This window comes from Bos indicus x Bos taurus, chromosome 3 (genome assembly GCF_003369695.1).
Source record: "Bos indicus x Bos taurus breed Angus x Brahman F1 hybrid chromosome 3, Bos_hybrid_MaternalHap_v2.0, whole genome shotgun sequence".
Classification (NCBI taxonomy): Eukaryota; Metazoa; Chordata; class Mammalia; order Artiodactyla; family Bovidae; genus Bos; species Bos indicus x Bos taurus.
This window is the reverse complement of record NC_040078.1, coordinates 109177516-109199365: the sequence shown is the minus strand read 5'-3', so window position 1 is coordinate 109199365 and position 21850 is coordinate 109177516. Positions and strand designations below refer to the sequence as shown.

General features: G+C 49.9%; 1 protein-coding gene across 1 annotated transcript in view; it reads right to left on the bottom strand.

Annotated features, from left to right (window-relative positions):
* The window catches only part of GRIK3 (glutamate ionotropic receptor kainate type subunit 3), a 245663-nt gene that overhangs the window by 10674 nt on the left and 213139 nt on the right, over positions 1-21850 (bottom strand). Inside the window, exons 11-13 of the mRNA XM_027537803.1 lie at positions 18309-18532; positions 11908-12026; positions 9310-9527 (exon numbers count right to left, since the gene is read on the bottom strand). Coding sequence (XP_027393604.1) covers positions 9310-9527; positions 11908-12026; positions 18309-18532 — 561 coding nt within the window. The remainder of the gene's footprint in view (positions 1-9309; positions 9528-11907; positions 12027-18308; positions 18533-21850) is intronic.

The window sequence follows — 21850 nt, the reverse complement described above, 5'->3', positions numbered from 1 at the left end:
CAACTTTTTCATCCTCCTGTAGCCCCAGACGCTCCCCACCCCAACCCCACACTTAACTGCTCTTGCCCTTAAGAACATTCCTGATTTTCAGCTCTTCGGACTCTCCAGACATCTCTTATTTTCTAGATAACTTCTGCTACCCAGACTCTGCCCCCTCCAGCTTTTCCCTCGGGTCTGCTCTAACTCTGTCCCTTTTCCTGCCCAGATTCTCATAGTCTGAAGCTTCAAACTGGCTCCAATGATCGCTGTCCCTGGGATTCACACCCTGGTGAGATCCCTTCCCCTGCAGTGTGGGCTGGGCCCAGTGACTTGCTTTTAACCCCTGCCCCCCAGGAGTGATGGGCTTCCCTGATAGCTCAGCTGGTAAAGAATCTGCCTGTACTGCAGGAGACCTCGGTTTGATTCCTGGGTCAGGAAGGTTTGCTAGAGAAGGGATAGGCTACCACTCCCCTATTCTTGGGCATCCCTTGTGGCTCAGCTGGTAAAGAATCTGCCCGCAATGCGGGAGACCGGGTTTCCATCCCTGGGTTGGGAAGATTCCCTGGAGAAGGGAAAGGTTACCCAATGCAGTATTCTGGCCTGGAGAATTCCATGGACTTTACAGTCCATGGGGTCGCAAAGAGTTAGACACGACTGAGCGACTTTCACTTTCACTTTTTCCACGAGTGATGGGAAATCTCACATCTGAGATTAAGTTACAGGAGAGGCTGACTTCTGCCTTGCTTGTACTCTCTCTGGCTTGCTGCTCTGATGGAAGCTCACTGCTATGCTGTGAGCTGCCCCGTGGAGAGGTCCACATGACAAGGATCAGAGGGCAGCCTCTAGCCAACAGTCAGTGGGGAGACGGAAGCCCTCAGTCCAACAGCCTGGGGGAACTGAAGGCTGCCAACTATTACTTGAGTGAGTTTGAAAGCTGGACCTGGAGGTGCAGCGTTAGCCACCACATGGATCCTGGCCTGTGAGAGGCCCTTTGCAGACGACCCAGCTATGCTGTGCTGATTCCTGACCCACAGACTGAGAGATCATAATATTGTTGTTTTAAGACACTAAGTTTGGGGTAATTTGTTATGTAGCAGCAGGTAACTGATATACTCTCTTACACACATGCTGACACAAGCTGCTTTTATTCCCAATATAGTCGCTTTCTCAGATAATCAGTTGCAACTATTCCTCTAATAAGATTATCCAAGTCCAGTCATTCCTGCTTCCCAGGGACACACGGCCTCAGGCACTCTGCTTTCTTGGTTTGTTGTTGTTGTTTAGTTGCTAAGTCGTGTCCAGCTCTTTTCCAATCCCATAGACTGTAGCCCATTGGGCTCTTCTGTCCATGGGATTCTCCAGGCAAGAATACTAGAGTGGGTTGCTATGCCCTCTTCCAGGGGATCTTCCCAACCCAGGGATTGAACCCAGGTCTCCCACGTTGCAGGCAGATTCTTTACCACCTGAGCTACCAGGGAAGCCTGAGATATATAAAAACTAAATACTATTCTCTCATCAGTGATTTTAGCACCTCAACTCCTTTTCCATCCCAGTCCCTCCTGCTTTCCAAATTCTCCTTCTTCTCCTAGAGGTGGGAATTAGGAGTGGCTGAGGCCATCAGGGCTCCCCTTCTATCTCCCAATGTGTCCATCCATCCAACTATCTATCCTTCCATCTACATATCCATCCACCCACCCATCCACTGCCCATCTATTCTCTTTTTGTCATGTTTGTATTCTCACCTATCCTCTCACACTATCTACACACCAATTCATTCTACTAACTATGCAACTATCCACCCAGTCTTTTACCTATTTATCCATCCACCCAATACCCCCCCATTCTCTTGTCCACCTACCCATCACCAACCATCCCGCCATCTCTGCTCCTCACCCAGCTTACCCACTCATTCTCCCCACAACTAGCCATCAGTATCTTGACAATGAACCATTCAGGGAGCCTTGTCCCATTCCCTCTGTGTCAGAGGGGATGAACTTCTCCTGTTTCTGGAAACCCTTCCCTGAGTCCTCTTCCTTAACACCCCAACACCTAGTTCCTCCTATACACAGGCCTGCCAGACATCAAAACATATGCTCTTCCCAGGAACACCCCATCATAAATGTAGACAGAAATTCCCATTGGAGGCTGGAGTGGGGAGGGACTGGTATTGGGGCTGATGGGCTTTGAGGAGAGACGCCTGCAGCAGGTAAAGGACCAGGATGAGGAAGATGGGAAAGGACACCGGAGAACTTGGGCCAGTTCAGGTGAAAAGTAACAATAGAGCGGGAAGCTGGCTGTGATACTGATTTCCATAGTTCCTGCTCTCCTGGCTCCAGTGTCAGCAAATTCACTATCTCCATCACCTGCAGGCAGATGAGCCCGAAACCTGCCTCCCCAGAAAGGCCAGCCCCTGTGTTGTCTCATATCTTGGGATCCCCATTTTCCACAAAACCCACTCATGGTTTCTAATTCCCCTTAGATTCTGTCCCGTCCTTAAGTGATATTCCATGATTCCGAGTACATCCCTGAGAAACTTCCTTCTGGTACCTCTGAGGCAGGGAGGGTTACAGCCAGGGCCCTTCCTGGAATCTCAGCCCCTCTCCCACCTTCCTGGGCCGGGTCACCAGCAGTCCGAGTTCCATCACTGGCCCAAGTAGTCACCACCCCAGGGGAGGTCCCACATCACTATGGCTCCAATTCAATCCTGCCTGTCCCCCAGCTCCAGTGGGAACCTTAAGAAGCGCTGTTTCAGGGCCAGTCACCCAATCAATTAATGGAATCGTTTGGAGCAGCTGATACAGGGCGACACGCCAGGACGGAGAGGCTTTTTTTATCAGTGAAATTGGCAAGAAAGTAAGTTTCAGGCTCATGACTTTCAATTCTAGCCTTCTCAAAGAAGTAAATTGATTTTCCCCAACTGAAGATATTTAATCTTGAGAATTTAACATTTCTGTACAAGAAAATGTATATAGGTATATATATATATATAAACATAAATCAATTCCAAAGGGAGCTGAATCTCAGGGAATGTATGCGGGGAGGCAGTGGCAATGTGATTCCATGCGAGACCTCGGGTATTTTCCATACTGGAGAGGAGACCTTTTCCCAGATTAATTGGCTTTCTTATCCCTGGATGTGGAGTCTTTGGCCTTATTGGATCCACATACTCCAGCATCATGTCTCTTGGGTTATTTTCATGGGGATCAGGGGGCTTCTTGAGGCCCCCACCTCTGCCCACCTTCCCAGCACAGACTTGCTGATCCTTTGGCCTAGCAGCTGCTTCTACAGACTGCATGAGGCCCTGAGGCTGGCCCGTGCAGGGGAGAGTCAGGAGGTAAGGGTTGCAGACTGGCCCCTGTAGGGAGAGTGAGGAGGTGAGGGCTACAGGCAGGGGATGGAGGTAATGGGAGAGGTTGGCCTCACTGCACGGACTCTGGTGTCACACTTACCTGGGTTCAAATGCCAACTCCTTCTGTGACCACAGGCAAGTGATGTTACATCTCTGAGCTTCCCTTTCCACATGGGTAAAACAGGGATACACTTAGCATAGAGCTAAGTTCCTAGGATGTGCTTGATAAATGGCTGGCATCATTCTATCTTTTTAAGCCTCCTTAATTCTCTTTAAGGCTCGGTTTTCTCATCCAGAAATTGGGGATAATAATTTCTAGAGTGCAGAGTTCCTATAGAAATGAAATGACATAAGACTCAGTGGTAGAAAACTCCAGGGCTGACAGGGTCCAGGCAGGGATACTGTAAATACGTCAAGACGGCTGAATGGAGTTCTGGTAAGCTGAGAGGGCGAGTGCCCTCCTGGCTCCCAACAATCTGTCTCTCTGCATGAGCGCTGGTTCGGTGATACTTCATCTTTCATGTTTTCAAGAAGCTGGATATGTGACTTTTTAATGCAGAAATCTCCCTATTTTAAAATGCTGATCACTAAATAATATATATAAGAAATATCTGGCCCCTAAAATCATATCTGTGGGCTCAACAGGGCTGTGTATCACCGAAAATAAACAACAAAAAGAGCTGACATTCATTGCATGTATATCCTGTGTCAGGTATGGTTCGAAGTTGCTTATATAAATTATCCCATTTAATCTTCTCAAAAATCACCTCTATGGGGGGGAGGGGAGTATCATTATTATACCCATTTCATAGGTGAGAAAACCAAGGCACAGAGAGCTCACCAGTACCTGAGTCATTCTCAATAACATCCCATCATCCCCGGGCCGACCCTGCACCTGTTGCTGCCCCTCGGGCCGCCTGCTCGGTGTCTCTTCTATTCTGAGGGCTTCTGGGCTCGCCTGAAGTGCTCGGCTTTGCACAGAGGTACACAGCCAACCTGTGACAGAGGCACCAATCTCCTCCACAATGCCCCCTGGACCTAATCTGGAGGGACCTGGAAGATGAGAGGTTCTCCAGGTGTCTACTGGCTGTGGTTTCTCCAGGGGGCTGCTGTTTGCCTCAGGAGGGGACTACAGGGAAAAAGGAGAAAAGGAGCCAGCCAGTTTGTCCATCTTCTGGGTCAGCCATACGGAGGGACATCAGGGAAGAAAGCCTTTGCCTCTGTGTGCCTGGCCCTGGTCTAACCACTGTATACACGGTAGTTCATTGAATCTCCTTGCGGCACAGTGGGACTCAGAATCCATCATCCAGGTGAGCAGACTGAAGCTCAAAGGAATAAAGTGACTTCCCCATGGTCACCCAGCAGAGACAACAGCCAAGACTCAAGTCCTGGTCTGTCTGACTCTAAGACTGATGTGACTTGACTGTGCCAGGCTGCACCACACCCAATTCTGCCTGGTCACTGCATTTCTGTCCTATTCTGCTTCTGCTAAGTGCCATCAGAGAGGCCAGCAGTCAGCTCAGGAGGAATTAAAGGTGGAGCTCGGGAGCACCCTCCTGAGACTTCCAGCCCAGGGCAGAGTCTGTTGAGCAGCTGGAAGGTGGGAGTTGGACTGGATGGCCTCTCCAGGCACCTTCCAGACTCAGTTGCTAGGATGGGGCGACACTATGCCCTCAGTGGGGCCTGATGGTGCCAGGGACCCTGGGAGCCTGGAAGTCTTGGTCCCCAGCTCTGTCACTTTCCTAAGCAGCTGTGGCTCACGCACAGTCTCTCCCACGTGTGATGTCTCTCCTACTGCAAGACCAAAGAGGGCTAAATCCTTGGAGAAGCTGCCTTCCGACACCCTCTGTCTTCAAAGCTCCCCAGCCCTCCCTGCCGAGAACACGCTTTCCCCACATACTCCTTTACATTTTTGCCTACATATTTTTACAGCCAAACAGCGCTTTCAAAGGCCTCCTTTTTTATCTCCTAATTAATTTTTATCTTCCAAGACGGAGGGAGCACAACACAGGAGACGCTGTTTGTGATGCTTGCTGCTCCCTGACAACTCTTCAAATGAAATTTCCTTTGGAATGACGGGCTGCCTCCAGCCACGCGTCTCCCAGGCTACAGAGTAGGGGGCAAGGGATCTGGAGCCCCTCCCCGAGAGACTGGCGCCCCACTTCCTGCAGTTGCCATCTTTGGATGGGGATGCATTCTCTGCCTCGAGTGCTCCTCTCCATCAGGGGGTGCTTTTTAAGACGGTTTGCAGCTTAACCTGGAAACAGGCTAACCGCAGAACCAAAGTTCATCTGCCCTGGGCTCTGGAACCTTCAGGGATGCTCCCTGCTGGGCTCCTAGCCTCAACATGGTCTCCTGTGTTTGCTTTACTTGCTTCCTGCCGTCTTTTCATTCCACCCTTTAATCCAGCAACGGCATCCGCTCAACGTGCAGTATTTAAGCAACTACAATGTACCAGGACTGTTCTAGGCTATGGAAGATACGGCTTCACTCTTCCCCCAAGGAATTCCTGGATGGTAGCTGGCTCCTTGGAGAAATGCTATGGACACAGGGACAAAGAGCACAGGCCTCTGAGCCAGACTACTTGGGTTCAAACCCCAATGCTGCATTTCACCGGCTGTTAGATATGAGGCAAGAAGTATGAACTCAGGTTACTTTCGGAGCCTTCCTTTCACTCTATGTTCGGTGTGGGGGTGGCAATAGTGTCTGCCTTCCAGGGATGTCATGAGGATGATAGGTGTGAATACAGGTAAAGTGCTCAGAACGTTGCCTAGCACACAGTAAGTGCTCAATAAATGTTACTGTAATTGTGGACTTTGCCAGTGTCTCCAGGACATCTAACGGCAACCTCTGGAGCCAATTCCTGTTCAACCCTAGTGCCAACCTTGCAGTACACACTCATGGGCAGGGGAGAGGCCCACCCCTCCAGGAGAAGACCCTAGAGGGGCTGTGGGAGAGGGCAGTGTGTGTGCAGACAGAGTAACCGACCATACATCAGCTCCTTTGAGCCTTGATCAATTCACCCAGCCCCTCTGGGCCTCTGATTCTCTAGGTTTAGCTCAGGTTTCCTTCCAGCTCTAATTTGAAAGCTACCATAAGGAGGCTACCCCCAGGCCTGGTACAGGTGTGGGGGAGGCGGAGGGCTTGGACTAAGCAAGGCAGGGTGGGGCAGGGCAGGGAGGAAGTAAGTTTGTCCAGGGACCTTCTGGGAGGATCTTTGCTTCTAGCTTATCATCCAAGGTGTGGTTAATGTAGCCACACTCAGGTTCCTCCCTGCCTACAAAACAGTCCCATGGCTGGTGCCATTGGTAGGGAGGCTGGGCAAGAAGCACTTCATTTGAATTAAAGCAGGATACAAGGTGGCCAGACAGCAAGCGGAATTCACTGGCGATCAGGAGAGTGAGGAAGGGGAGCTGGTTCTTCAGGGGCTGTGCAGTTGCTCTTCCTGGCCCAAGGCCCCAGTGAGCCTGGGCCCTTCCGCCCCAGCATCCCAGCTGGGTGGTAGCATCTGCATCCCTCCCCGGTCCTCCTCGTTGCACCATTTGCAGGGAAGGTGGGTGAGGGCGGTGCGGGCTGCGGGAGGTGCTGCTTGATGCCGAGGACAGTAGCTCGGTGGGGAGCAGGGACCGGGCTCTTGGAAGCCAATCTGAGCATCTTAGCATGGAGGGAGGCAAGGGCATCCAATCAGCGCCAATGAGCCTGCACTGGGCTTATTTATGCTGCTTCTCTTTGATCGGGAGCCCTGCTTAGAGACGGGCTCATGTGTAATGCATGAGGGATGCTCTGGCATAGTCAAAGGGCTGGGCCGCAGCCTGGGGATTGGCAGGAGCAGGCGTGTGCATGCATGTGCGCACACACACACACACATACATGGGCCATCCTCCCACTCACACTTATGTAAGCACACCCATGGGGACATTTAAGCAGACAGACATGTGTGCACTCTCCACATATATATACATGTAGACCCTCGAGCTCATATTTCACACATAGTCACGTGTCCACATGCCAAGATCACAGGGACACAGGCACACATGTGCCCACCAGTGCATATATGCAGACACTTGTGGTCAAGCAGAAAGACACACGAGCACCCAGACAGGCTGACTCGTACGTAGGTACACATGTGCATATACATAGACACATTATATACTGCTACATGCACCGTGCATGCAGTCACATACTCACATGCTTGCTCACCCTCATGAATACATACACAGGGTCCCAGAGAGCCCCAGTGTGCTTATGACAATGCTTTATCTCCCCTTCACTATAAATAAATACCTGGGGGTGACCTCACAGGAAGACTGCGTTTGCCAGTAGCAGCATTCCAGAGGGGAGTCTGTTTCCTCTTGTTCCTCCTCACTAAGCACGGAACTGCTTCTACTTTTGAGAAGGGAGCCCTGTGGACTGTACCCTGCCAGGCTCCTCTGTCCATGGAATTCACCAGGCAAGAATACTGGAGTGGGTTGCTATTCCCTTCTCAAGGGGATCTTCCTGACCCAGGGATTGAACCAGGCTCTCCTGCATTGCAGGCAGATTCTTTACCACCTCAGCCACCAGGGAGAGCTCATAACAGGTGAGGTCAGGGTAGCATGTAGAGGAGGGGAATGGAGTGCAGGGGAGGGGGAGGAGAGTGGCCATGCCCAGGAGGTAGAAGGCTTTCCACCCAACCCTTTCCTTCTCTTCTCACTCAGGCCTCACTGGAGGCTCAATCCATCACTCAGAGGTTCAGCCTGGAAGGAGGCAAGGGCTAGGGGATGGGGAACCAGGACGCAGTGGAAGGGAAAACACCCTAGGCTTTCAGACTGACTGAGTGCAATTGACTACTAAATAAATACATGAATGAATGGACTCAGAGCCACAGAGGTCCCAATCCTGACCATTTCTGAGAAATCATTAGAGTAGTGATTCTCAAAGTGTGGTCCCCAGACCAGCAGCATCAGCATCATCTGGAAACTCATTAGAAATGGACATTTCCAGGCCCTGCCCCAGGATCTGCTGCATCAGTAACTGCAGAGGCTGGGACCCAGCAACCTGGGGTTCCCCGAGCCTTCCAGGTGATCTGGACACACACTGAGTCTGAGAACCACGGCTTAGAACATGGGCTCTGGAGGAAGGCAGACCTGGGCCAGACCCAGGCTGCTTCAGCTGTGAGTCCTTGGGACAACTTGCTTAATGGCTCTGATCCTTAGTTTCCAAACGTGTGAAATAACTGCAATACCTACTTCACGGGATTTGTCACGAAGATTAAATGAAGCCCAGCGCAGTGCCTGGCCCACTGTGAGCTCTTAGTGGTGCCAACTATAGTTATTATTACTTTAATTTACTGGGGAACATTTATAGCTACTGGTAGTCAGGGTCAGCCAGTTTCCTAAACCCTCAGCTACTCTCGTAGAAGGTTAAAAAATGTAAGGAAGTGAGCCAGTGCTTTACAAAACAGGAGACGCAACCAAGTCATGGCCAGATCCCCCATGAAAGCAGGCACCTGAGCAGGTGACAGAGGCTTTACCTGGACACCAGCATTCCACGAGTGTAACATGCTGGTAAACATTCGTAAACGCTTGCTCAAGTTTTAAGCCTTCCTTGGAGGATGCACCCCTGCTGTCCCCTCGGTGTTTCCCAGCTCACCCCAAGCTTAGGTCAGCCTCCTGGAGATGAAAGCCCCTGAGATGCAAAGCCAAGGGCAGGGAGCCTACTGGCTCCAGGGCCTGTTTGTGTATTTTTGGGGCCATGCTTCTCCTTCCCCCTTCTCCAGCTTCCTTTGATGTTCTCCTCTGATGATTTAGGGAAACACAGCATATTCATGCTGCTTGTCTCAGGTATGGAAACTTCTAGGATCTGTGCTGGGACCATCCCGTTGGTCAAATCACTACAGCTCCCCAAAGTCAATTGTTCCTAAATAGGGAGGGGCTGAGCCCTTGGGATTTCTGGCTCCGTGTGATTAAGGAAGGACAGTGAAGGGAGGGAGAGGGTCTCACCTTGAAGAAGGTCATGGTGGCCCCGTCTTTGACTGCCCCATACTCGATTTTGGTTTGCTTGGCCAGGTCATCCGCAGAGTCTATGGGTGATTCCATGCGCTCCACAGTCAGAAAGGCAGCCAGGTTGGCCGTGTAGGAGGAGATGATGATCAGCGTGAAGAACCACCAGATGCCACCAATGATGCGTGTGGACAGGGCTTTGGGCATCAGTTCAGACCCTGGGAGGAAGGAGGAGACAAATAGTCCCTGAAAATGCCCAAACCAGGGCTGCTCGGTCCTCTGGGTCACAGGCTCCACTGATAATCTAGTAACAGCTGAGACTTCTTCCTTAGACCAGGGGTTCTCAAAGTGTAGTTCCTGGACTGACAGCATCACCTGGGAACTTGTTAGAAAGGCACACTCTCAGGTCCCACCCAGGACCTACTGAATCAGTAACTTTAGGGATGAGGCCCAGCAATCTGGGTTGAGTAAGCCCTCTAGGTGATTCTGATCTGGGCTAACATTCAAGAACCACGGCTTGACAAAAACACACACAAGCAGAATGTTTATTTCACAGGCGTGTCAGACCCTCTGATGCGTGTCTGTGAACCACACGTGCGGTCCCAGGCTCTGAGCACCTGCATGTGTCCCAAGTTCAAGAACCCCTGGGTTCTTGAGTAAATCCTGCTCTCAGCTCTCTGTGTGGTCTTGTGCCTGTCATTTTCTCTCTTTGGAACTCAGCAAAGCATCGTCCTTCCTCTGTCCCAGCCTCACAAAAATACCACGGTGCTGCTGCAATGACATAATTCGATGAGGAAAGTGTGTTGGAAATGCGAGTGGTATACAAATATAAGATTGCTGTACGATGCTTTGCAGGCGGAGAAAAATCAACATTTTTCGAAGCTCTTTGCTGAAATAGAAAGAGTGCCGATCACTCTTCCTTCCCGACCTTGGGTGCGGAGCAGTTTAGCTGAAACCTTCTAACTGAAGTAATTAACTAGGCGGCTTTCAAGAGATTTAAATAGCAAGTGACTCCTGAACTTTCCAGAATATTTGGACCTGCATCTGAAAAGCGTCTGTTTTGATATGGATGATTTTTTTTTTTTTCTCAAAGAAATCACTCAAGGGAGAGTTTTTCAAATACATACCCATTTTTCTCCCTCCTAATCAAAACCTCGCGGGGAATACATCAGGGGCCAACGCTTTGAATAGCAGCAGGAGGTGGAAGAGAAGCTATTACTGTGTGGAGGGGCCTTCAGGTTCTTTCCTAACTGTCACTGAGCAGAGATGATGGACAGAGCAGCAAGGTGAGGCTTCAGGACGCTCATTAGTCGTGGGGACAGAATGAGGCGCTTCCCCCTCAAGCTGCCTGGCACTTCCCAGCTGCTGGAGACCACTCCCCCACCCCCACCCCAGCCTCATCTGCCTGGCCCTCCCCCACACGAGGGGCTGGAGGTGCCCCCAAAGGGAGAATGACTTATTTTAGTTGTTTGCTTGGTGAGCTCGGTCAGGCTCTGTTAGACCCCACCCCTGGCCTCTGTCACGGCTGAGAGTTTGCTCGGGTCCAGGGTCCTTCATTCACAGGGCCTGGCAGGTCGTGGGCACTCAGGACACGCTGAGATAACATCAGTCATGCACGCCTGCGGCACTTGCTGGTAGATATCACTGAGGACCAGGGTCTGTGCCAGGCCTTGAGGATACACATATGAGAGAGGGAGAGGGACATTCTTTGCCCCTTGGATCTCCTTCCCTCCTTGGCCCCCTTTTTGTCCCTTTGTGGGGCCCTAACCCAGGCAGAGACTTTGGTCCTTGCCTCCCTCCTCATTCCCTGAGATAAGAGGCTCTGACAGTGGCTCCGTAGACAGAGGCAATCCGCATTTGGCTTCTGGTCATCAGGGACTGTGGGGGTAGGGTTCTTCTGGGGGTCTTTCCTGGCTGGGGTCCCCTCCCGCTCTGCTTGTCCTCCAGCCTCTGCTCCTTGCAGGTGCTCTGCTTTCTGAGATATTTGAGCAGCTGCAAATCTTTCCAGAAGCTAGGCTACCAGCGGGGGGTGGGATGGAGTGAGGGGAATGGTGGTGGTGGGGGGGCAGGTACCCTATCCCAAACCTCCCTCAGGAGGATGTGAGAAAAATGGCATCCTTCTGGGTATACCAGGTCTGATGCACTCAGGCTAATGGCCCCACCACAAATGTGCCCCCTTCCTTCTACTGGGCTCCCCAGAGCTAGGCAGTCACCAAGTCCAGTCCCTGCTACATCCTGAAGTTCTTAAAGTCCATCTCTGGCCTCCACTCCCACAGCCACTACCCTGGCTCAGGTCTCACCATCTCATTTCTGCAGTGGCCTTCCACCCAGCCTCCCTGTCTCCAGTCTCCCTCCATCCTTAGTCCAACTTTGCTCAGGCAGATTCTGTGGCGGTGAGAATCAGGGGGTTGACTGCAGGAGGCAGGATGCTGTATGTCCGTCCCAGCTGGGGCAGGAGGGGCTGGGGATGAGCCCTGCCCACTGCAGGTGTTGGCATATGCTTCAGCCTCAGACGGTGAGCCAGTCCAGCTAGCCCCAGCAGAGGTGGAGCTCGGGGACCTGGTAAAGGTGTCTGCACCCTTCTAAGGGCACACATACCTTGTTGCATCAGGGACCCCATTCCGAACCAGAAGCTGTTCAGCAGAGTGAAGTTATTTTCCACCACCTCGGAGCCTGGGTTGCAGGGGTGAGCGTCATACCACTCGTAAGGGCTGAACCTGCAGCAGGAAGAGGGGAGCAATGAGGCAAATCTTCGGGGAGATGGGAGGAAGGGGTGTTCAACGGTTTAGCAAACAATGATGTGCCGACCACTTTAGCATCAATTCCCTCATTGTTCTGCTAGGGAGTCAGGGAATGGGAAACCAGAGTCATTTTGCTTCTCGTTTTTTATTGTTAGTGCCCTTTTCTGGTGATAAAAGTAATTCAGCAGGATCTCTTAAAATTAAAAGTGCACATGCCCTTCAACCTAGCAATTCTGCGACTCATTATCCATCGTAGAAAAAACACTCTTCCAGGAGCATAAAGAGAAGTGCATGGGGGTGTTTATCAAAGCATTGTTTGTAATAGCAAAAAACTGGAAACAAGCTAAATGTCCTTCAATAGAGGAATGATTAAATAGACTACGCCACCATCGCACTCTGAAACCGCACGCAGCCGTTAGAAGAGATGCACCAACAGGGAAGGATCTTCAACACATATTGTTTGTTTTTTTTAAGTGATAAAAATAAGAACAATATGATCACATTTACATAAATAGATTCCTGAAGACATAGTTGTGTACCTATTTATGTGCATTTGAATACAAATGCATATACAGTCTGGAAGGATCCAGATCTAAAAAAAAACCACTATTGACCTCTGGGGAGGGGAAACGCAGAAGAAATTTCATGGAAGCCTGTTGCTTTGTGTGTATTGCATGAACTTTGAAAAATGAAAATAGGCTTTTAAATTACTTGTGTACTTTGAAAACCTTGAAATGGAAAAATAGTAAAATACACTCTTCATAAAATATTCAGACGGTATAAAACACACTGAGAAAGTGAAAGTACTCCATGATCCCACCTCTTGGGAAGAATAATGTGTTCTATCGTTTTTTTTCAGATTTTTCTTTCTGAATATACAAATACATGCATGACAGAAAAAAAACTGTTATTTAAGCCTCCCCGGCCCCATTGCCTTCTAAGGAAGAGAAGACCTGATAATTGGAGGGGGTCTTTGTTTATTGTGTGAATTCCAGTTGAGAAAATGTAAGTTGGAGGAAGCTGGAACACTCTGGGGAGACTGAGAGACTCTGGAGAAAGTCCCCACCAGTCTAGAGTGGTTGGTGTGACTGGTGTGGTTGACGTGGCTGAAGTGGCTGATGTCGGTGTGTTCAGAGTGGCTGGTGTAGGGTCAGATGCTGAGATGAGAGACCCGGAAGGAGACACATGTCTGATGGAATTTTCTTTTGTTTTGTAAAGTGTGATGCATTTTAAGAGTGAGGCTGTGACTTTCCATCTCTCTTCTAAAAGCTTTAGTAAATTAAACATTGATCAACAAAATGCTCACATGAAAAGAATTTGGTTTTCACGAAGTGGAAAGATCCTGCAAATAGGAAATTCCAAAGTAAGGCTTCAAATCAAGATGGGGATTTTCAAAGGGAATGACCACGATCTGGCTAGAGGCTCTAAAAATCCACAAGGAAGAGATAGAGGATGAAGAGAGTGGAGATGAGAGGCTGTTGTGAGAAGGGTTTTAGAGAAAGCCTTTGGAGAGCTGTGCACTCAGGGGCCCCTGCATCCCCACAGTGAAGTCTAGGGAGAGTGGCTTCCACAGGGTGGCTGGGAGAGCCTGGAAATGGCTCTGTAAGGATGTGGTGGACGCTAGCTGGGAAATCTGGAGGGCAGGGGTCGGGCTGATGCGTGTTTTCTACGAGAGTAAGTCCTTGCTGCAAAGGACTGGCCTGCAGGCCTAGCACGGTCAGGGCTGAGGTTGTTTTCCTGGACGAGATGGGCTTATACAGAAGAGAGACCCATCACGACTCGTATCCAAGAAAGGCAATGAGACTCCAACAGAGACAAGCCATAGGGCGGGGGCTGCTGAAGGACCAGGCACTGAACAGGGCGTGGACAGACTAAGGAGGTACTGCCAAAGCAGACCCGCAAGGGGGCAAGGGGAGGAGTCTGAACTGTGCATGACGATAGAAACGTGGAGACTCAGCCTTCTAACTTCTGAGTTGAAAGTGTGTTTGTGCTACAGAGAGAGACCTAGGGTTTCTGTGCCCTGGAAGTGATCCAAAAAGTGACAGGTCCCAGCAGAGCTTTCACTGGGGCAAAGAACTTCTCCTCTGTACACACTGGAAGGTGTGTGAGTTAGTCACCCAGTTGTGCCTGACTCTTTGCGACCCCGTGGACTCTAGCCCACCAGGCTCCTCTGTCCATGGGATTCTCCAGGCAAGAGTACTGGAGTGGGTTGCCAGTTCCTTCTCTTGGCAGGTGGATGAAAAGTGGGTGAGGGACAAAGCAAAGGTGATTTCTGATGAGATCTCATAAGCCCTGCTTTTTTAATGTACACACACACAATATATATGTATATAGATAGATAGATATGATACATGTAATCATCCTTTTATATAGAAAAAATCACATCATACCATAATAATGTCTTAGGTCTTGATTTGTCACTTAATAAGCCACCACCCTCTTTCTAGAACCATTACTCCTAATGCCCTTTATTCTCTATAACTACTTAACAGGATTTTTTTTTAAAATATTTTTAACACTGAAGTATAGTTGATTTACAAAGTTGTGCCAGTTTCAGGCACACAGCACAGTGCTTTAGTTCTATATGTATATTCTTTTTCAGATTCTTTTCCATTATAGGTTATCATAAGCTATTGAGTATAGCATGTATTATAGTACAGCGTTTGCTATTATACAGTAGGTCCCTGTTGTTCTACTTTCTGTACAGTAGTGTGTATGTATTAATCCAAAACTCCTAATTTTTACCCTCCCCTCCCCCCAGTTTCCCACCATCCCCTTTGGTAGCCATAAGTTTGTTTTCTATGCCTGTGAATCTCTTTCTGTTTTGTGAATAAGTTCGTTTGTATAATTTTTCAGTTAATGGGTGTTTTTAACCACTCCTCTTTTGTTGACACAGCCTGGCCCTTTTTCCCACTGTGATACACTCTGCTGAAAGAAACATCCTTGCCCACACTTCTATGAGTCCCCAGGCCAAAGGGCAGCCTTGTCTAGGGCTTTGCTGAGAAGGCTTTCTAGATTCATGGAGGACTGTAAAGTGAGCCAGGGTTTCCCCAGTGGTTCAGCAGTAAAGAATCCGCCCGTAGTGCAGGAGCCGCAGGAGACATGGGTTTGATCCTTGGGTCGGGCAGATCCCCTGGAGGAGGGCATGGCAACCCACTCCAGTATTCTTGCCTGGAGAATCTCATGGACAGAGGAGCCTGATAGGCTACAGTCCATGGGTAGCTCACACAGAGTCAGGCATGACCGAAGCGACCAAGCACGCACATGCATGTAAAGTGAGGCTCAGTGGTGACTTTCAACAGGATACATTCCTGGAGGTGGAATTTCTTACCATGATAAAAATAACTGGTCTAGAATGGGTCTCCGGGTTATTAAGTCTTGTTGTAGACCTGGGTCCTCACTACCCCTTGAGGGCAGACAGTGCAGCAGATGCCTACTTCACAGGTGGGGAGGCAGCCTGGGCCCTCCAGCTGGCGATGGTCCTGCAGTCAGGGGGTGGAGGAGCCCAGATTCCCACTCCAGTGCCCCAGGAGGACAGAGGGGTGGAATGGCTGCTGGACAGTAAGGAAGGTGCCACCGAAGTGAATGATGGATCTTGGATTTATGGCTTGTGGCTACAAGGGGTTCTCCAAGTTTTGCAAGTCAGTGGGAGAGACTGACTTGGAGATACCCTGTCTCCCCTGAAGGGTGAAGGCTAAACTCCAGCCCCAGATGACAGGTGTAGACAGAGCACCAAGTGTGGCTGGGATCACCTCTTCCCTGGGGCTCTCATCTGTACTGGATTTGGCTGGAATGTGACTCCTGGGGGCTGGACTGGCGGCTCGCCCTCAGTCCTGTTTCCCGGGTCAAGCACTTAGGATTATCTCCTTGTCGTGAGTGCCAACTGGCCTGGTCTCCGTGATGGCAAGCATCGTCCCTCCCCCCTCCTTCCCTCCCTTTCACCTTCTCTCCCTGCCTCCCTCCCTGCCTCCCTTTTCTTCTCACAGAGAAAGGCCTTGGTCAGTGCCTAGACTCCAGTGCTAGCCAGGCATAGGCCAGCCAGTTTGTACGATGGACAGTCCTGTGTCTTGCTGGAGCTGCCCAGAAAGAATCTAGACACCTACTCACCCTTCGCAGACCCTATCTCTTGCAGAGTTGTGTCTAGCTCTCTGGTAGCCAGCAAGCAGAGGTCCAAAGGACACAGGGCATACAGAGGGAGGGGACAGAGGGCCACTTTCACACTACAGATGGGCTGTGCTTGACCTCAATGGCATTCTAAAAAATCAAATTAGTGGCTACTTATAAAAGCCATGAGGCATCACATGAAGACCTGAAACTCTCTCTAAAATCATGAACCCCCACAGCACTGGCCTGCATTCCTGCTTGGCATGGTCTGTTGGAGCCGAGTGGTAATGACCCTTTTCTCCGGGTGTGTGCTGGAGTTTGCCTCAGTCCCCACCACCCCTTGCTGCCTACCACCCAGAGTGCTTCACTCCCTCATGCTTCCTGTGTGTGCCACCCCTGATTAAAAGTCTGGCAAGTCTTGGTTTGAAGCCCAACTCTGCGACAAAAGGCTTTCTGGCTTTGGGCAAAGACTTACCCCCTCTGAGCCTCAGTTTCTGCTTCTGTAGAGTGGGGATAATTATATTGACCTTACCAGGACTGCTGTAAGGATTTGACAGGATGGGTGTGAATTGTGTTGTGTGAGTGGTACACTGATAATCGTCCTGTGATGCTATTCATGGCTCTGTGATCAAGACCCTTGTCCCTCTCCTCTCTCTCCAGGCATTCTGTGTCATTCCAGCAGCTCCAGAAATCCCTTCTCTTACAGAAAGTCTTCTCATCCTGACCTTGGGAGGAGGGGCTCCTACCTGCCTGGCCAGAAGGTAAGGGGTGGAAAGCAGGCTCGGCTGCAGGGGATGAAAGGCCAGGAATTGGAGGGGGATGGGATACACATCAAATGAGCAAAGCTGATGCTGGGAAAGCTCGAGCTGTTTTCGAGGGGGTGGGGAGCCAAGAGGCCGGCTGGTGCTGCTAAAATTATGGTGAGAGCTCTGGAGAATGGCTCCTGGCTTTCAAAGGCTTGTTAGACCATTAGAGACAAGAGGCATAATGAAGGTCTCTCTGTGGCAGGCTGGGCTGCCGGCTGGGCGAGCAGGCAGGCAGCACCAGGCCTGCCGGCAGCAAAGGGCTTCGGAGGCAGGACAGTTTCCTCTCTCACATCCTTCCCTTTGGTCTGTGTCTGTGTGGGAGGAGGGAGCGAAAAGGAGCAGGGTGGGGAGAAAGCTTTCAAAGAAGACTCAGCAGAGAAAAAGGCCGACACACCAAGTCCTTGGATCTCAGATTGCTTCTCCGGAGAAGTCTCACATCACACCTTGTTAGAATTTAGAGAAAAAAGAAGCAGGGCAAGGGCTGGGGCTGGAGCCTGGAGGGAGGGGGCAGAGGGCTGGGGCCCAGGAGCTGCCAACTTGGGGCGGAAGCAGAACACAGGTGTTCAGGTGGCAGAGATGTGGGCTGCAGATGAAACACTTGGTGACCTGAGCTCAACGAGCTGGATGTGTCCCTCATTGCTAGGGTGGCCTGGGAGAGTACTGAGCCTTTCTGAGTGTCGGCTGTCTCCCCTTCACGGAGGCCACGAGAATCAAGTAAGATAACTGGCTATAAAGGACAGAGCATGGTGCTTGGCACACAGTAGGTGCTCAGTAAGCACTGGGCTAAATCTGTTTCCCAGTGGCCTCTACTATGACCCACCAGCCTACTTCACGTGAACAGCTGAATATGCAAGAGTATTGCTAGCATGTGGCAGAGGCAGGTAAGGCTGTGTGTAAGCCAAGTTTCTGCATGTGTGCGTGCGAGTGAGTTTATGTGGCATTGTTCCTCCTGCTGTTGTGGAGTGGATGGACACAGTCTGTTTTCTGAGTTTTAAGCTACCTGCTGGGCCACCTGGGTCTGCGGTACTGGGTGCCTGGTCCAAGTGGTCCAGCTTTGGGGAGTGATTGAACCTCTCCAAGCCTGCTCATAGGACCTAGGATACAACTGATACCTCTTAAAGTCATGGACACAGACCAGGGTGAGGACTGGGGGATTCAAGTTAGAGGGCCATGAAATGTTCCTTGGGGGATATGAAAGGATCTGAGCCTCAGGGAAAGAGACAGGAGAAGGTAAGCAGTGGTCTGAACCTGGGTCTTCTGTGACAACTGCACAGAGGGTGGGGAGACTTGCCTGGCTCCCTGAGCTCCTAACCCTGGGCCAGAGCTCTGACCAGGGCATTGCCCTTACCTGGCGATGACAAAGAGGACACAGCTGACACCCAGGTAGGCGAGAAGCACATACATCCAGATGTCTGGGGACAGGGGGTTGAGGAAGGAGAAGACACTAGGGTTGGTGCCATTGGGCTTGCGATAGAGGATGCTCACGCCGAGGGTCATGAAGGGCTTGGAGAAATCGATGGCCTTCTCACGGACGTGGGTGATGGTCAGGGGGGCCACAGCCAGATCTGCCTTCTGCAGTGAGAGAGACATAGACAGACTGTGAGCAAAGCCTAAGACTAGCAGGGGACAGAACATCCCTTCTTGAAAGGAGGAGAGATGAGGGAGTGAAGTGGAGTTTGTTGCCTGAACCCTGGAACTGTTTACTAATTCTTCTGGGCCAGGCAATGCCCAGGGTGCTGGGAGATAATGGTGAATTAGACTTAACCCCTGATGGCCTTGAGGAAGAGGACAGTGGTATCAACATGTGGAGAATGGAACACTATTACAGCTATAACCCATGTGGTCCATTCTCAAAACGGTGCCTTGTCAAATATAGTTCAGCAATCTACAAACATTTAAAAATAGCTTGTGTTCTTTCTTTGTGACTTTCAAATGTCAGGAAGAGGACACAATCCACAGCACCCCTTATTTATATCCGTTTTCCTTTCCTATCTACTTCTCGCATGCTTTACCCCATTTTGGATATTCTATATATCCTCAAAGCCCCCGAAACCTGTTGGGCAAAAATAAAACTCGATTTGGTGGGAAAGGGCAGGAGGAGAAATGAAACAGACAAATTTTGAGCCCTCTTTAGTAGCAGAGGGGCAGGAAGAGGACAGAGCAGAGGAGGCAGGGAAGGGGTTGGAGAAAGCTAGGGATGCTCACATGCCGATAGAGCTCACCCCATCACACTTCTAACGAGGGGAGTAATTAAAGTTTCATATCTCTAGTCTGAGCTTTTTCTGATTAAAAATCTGCAATCTCTCCTTCCCACCTTTGCAGGCTTGCCCCACTGCTCTCCTCCAGCACAAGGTCCCGCTTAACTGCTTCTTGTTTACCACATTCCCTTCTTGACCTCTGTGTTTTACACACACTGTGCCTGTTGAGAATGCCTCTCCCTGCTGTCTAACTTTCACCGCCTTAAATATTCCTTTGCACATGCATCCTCTTCCAAGAAGTCCTCCCTGATAGCGTCCAATTCTAAACGCCCGTGAAGCTCCTCCTGTCCTGTGGTAAGGCCCTAACCTGTGCAGTTGAAATGGCAGTATGTGCAGGCATGTGTCCTTTTTGTCATATCTGCCTTCTTACCTGTAAGTTCCTAAGCATAGTTGGGACTGTGGCTGATTCACTGCTCTGTTTTTCTACCACCAAGCCCCATCTCAGCCTATGCAGTGTTTGTTGATTAATAATGTTTCCCTCTCAGAGGCTCTCCCTTGGGCTCCTGTGGATATCTACCGGGAATGTGAACAAAATAATCAATTCCCTTCCTCAGATGGGGCAGAACAGAAAGGGAGACTGAGTCCTAAAGATCAGCACTAAAGACCCTTTTGTTAAGGGCGGCGGCAGCTGCCTCTGAGAATCCCCTTCCAAACAACAGTCCCTAGGCAGTCACCCTCTGACTTTGCCTAGCTTAATTAGTTAATTAATTAAACAGTTAATTAATTATTTTGTGAGATCCACTAGGCACTAGGGATACACAGCGGAGCCAAACAGATGTGGTTTCTGCCTTTATGGGGCTTACAGTATAGTAGGGAAAATGGACATTAATCAAATTCTTTTCTAAGTGGTAGCTGTTAACACACCTCTGACTCCACCAATCCTAGAATAGAAACCAGCAATCAAGTTGAAATGAGACTTCAAGGCAAGGAGGATTGCTATGGGTAGAACCCCAGCTCCGAAATGACTCTGTTGGTGCCCCAGGCTAGGGGACGTTGGCAAACACATAACCCTGGTGTTGCTCATCCCAATGTTTCTCCTTCTAACACCAGCCCCAATGGCTGATTATTGACATTAGGAGCCCAAGGCTTTAATGAAACTTAGGACTACTTGGGAACATCAAGGAAGGGGAGCCTATTAGAAAGGCTGTTTCATACTGGGATCTTTCTTTGGTAAATTCCTAAACGTGTGTGTTGGAACTTGTCTAGCTTTGAAGGCAAGGGAGAAGAAATGGGCAGCTGCTGCTACCTCGGCTCCCTGGAGTACTCTCATCTCGGGGTGTGTTCAAAGGAAAGCAACAAAAGGAGAGAGAACTGTCAGGGAAGGTGCCCAGTGACTAGTGTGTATTTGGTCAAGACCTACTGTGGAACAGTCGGGGTAGAGAGGCGAGCCAGAGACCCAGCTCTGCTCTCATGCAGCTTCCAGGCAAGGGAATCCCTATTGGAGACTGGATAAGATTCCAAGTGGAGTGGGAACTTCAGTGGGACATTCTGGAGGATCTCTTTAAGCCCTGAAGTTCTAGGATCCCGTATAATGTTGGCATGTCATGATTCTAGAACTTGGCTTCCCCTAGCCCTGGCCTTTCAAAGCACATCACTTTGGGAGGTTCTGTTCTGACTCCAAAGTCATCATCACTGCTCAGAATGCATTTGGAACTGGTCTCTGGGAATGGCTTCTGGGGCTTGGAATGGATTCTTGGGAAGAATCTCAAAGTCAGCGGTGGCAAATCTTCCTTTGGCTTTTGATAGCAGGTTGGATGAGAATGTTAGTAACTCGAAGATCAAGGTGTTTGTGGCCAATGCTTATCTCAACTAGGAGTATTCCCGGGCTAGCCAGAAAGCCAACCACAGGCCCTCTTTCTTTCCCCAGATGGTCTCAGAATCTTCAGAATCTCCCCACCAGCCTTTCTGCTCTCTGGTTTTAATGGTGTTAGAAAGCAGGGGTGTCTGGGCATTCTGTGCCTACAGCAGCAAGACAGCTGGTCAACCTGACTTTCTTTATGAGAAGTTTTGATGTGTGTTCTCCCTTGGGCTTCAGCAAGGCTGGAGTTCTCCACTTGGTTTAGGCAGGAAATACTACATCTCACCGTTGGTTACGATTTCTTTGAAAAAGGCATTATTTTGTCCAACTTCCCTTGAAAGAGCCGAACAGATGTCAAGCCTTTGCTGTTTCAGCTCATTACTCAGAATGAAAGGCCCAATCTTGGCAGGCTCTTCCTACTTGTGCAAGTTTTCTTTGAGGATGATTCATAAAATCATAGGCTGTCAGAGCTGGACAAGAGACCTTCAGCGCATCTATTCCAACCTGTATTATTTATGGAGGGAAACTGAGGCTCACAGATGGTCCGAAGACTTTGCTGTCAATAATCATGTCCTTGAACAAAACAAACCTCTGACTCCTCCGACATATTCATTGGTCTTATGGGTGGTTTGTTAGCTCCATCTGCCTCACCAAAGACCTTCCATACCTTTTTCTATAAACCTCTGGACCAGACAGGATAGCACTTCCAGGACTCCATCACCACAAGCAGCTTTCTATTTACAAAGAAGCTGTCCTACTCTCCTCCAAGCTTACATGGGGTTGATTGGCACCACTTGCTTTACCACGTCTCCACAACCAAAACTGAAGGAAAGA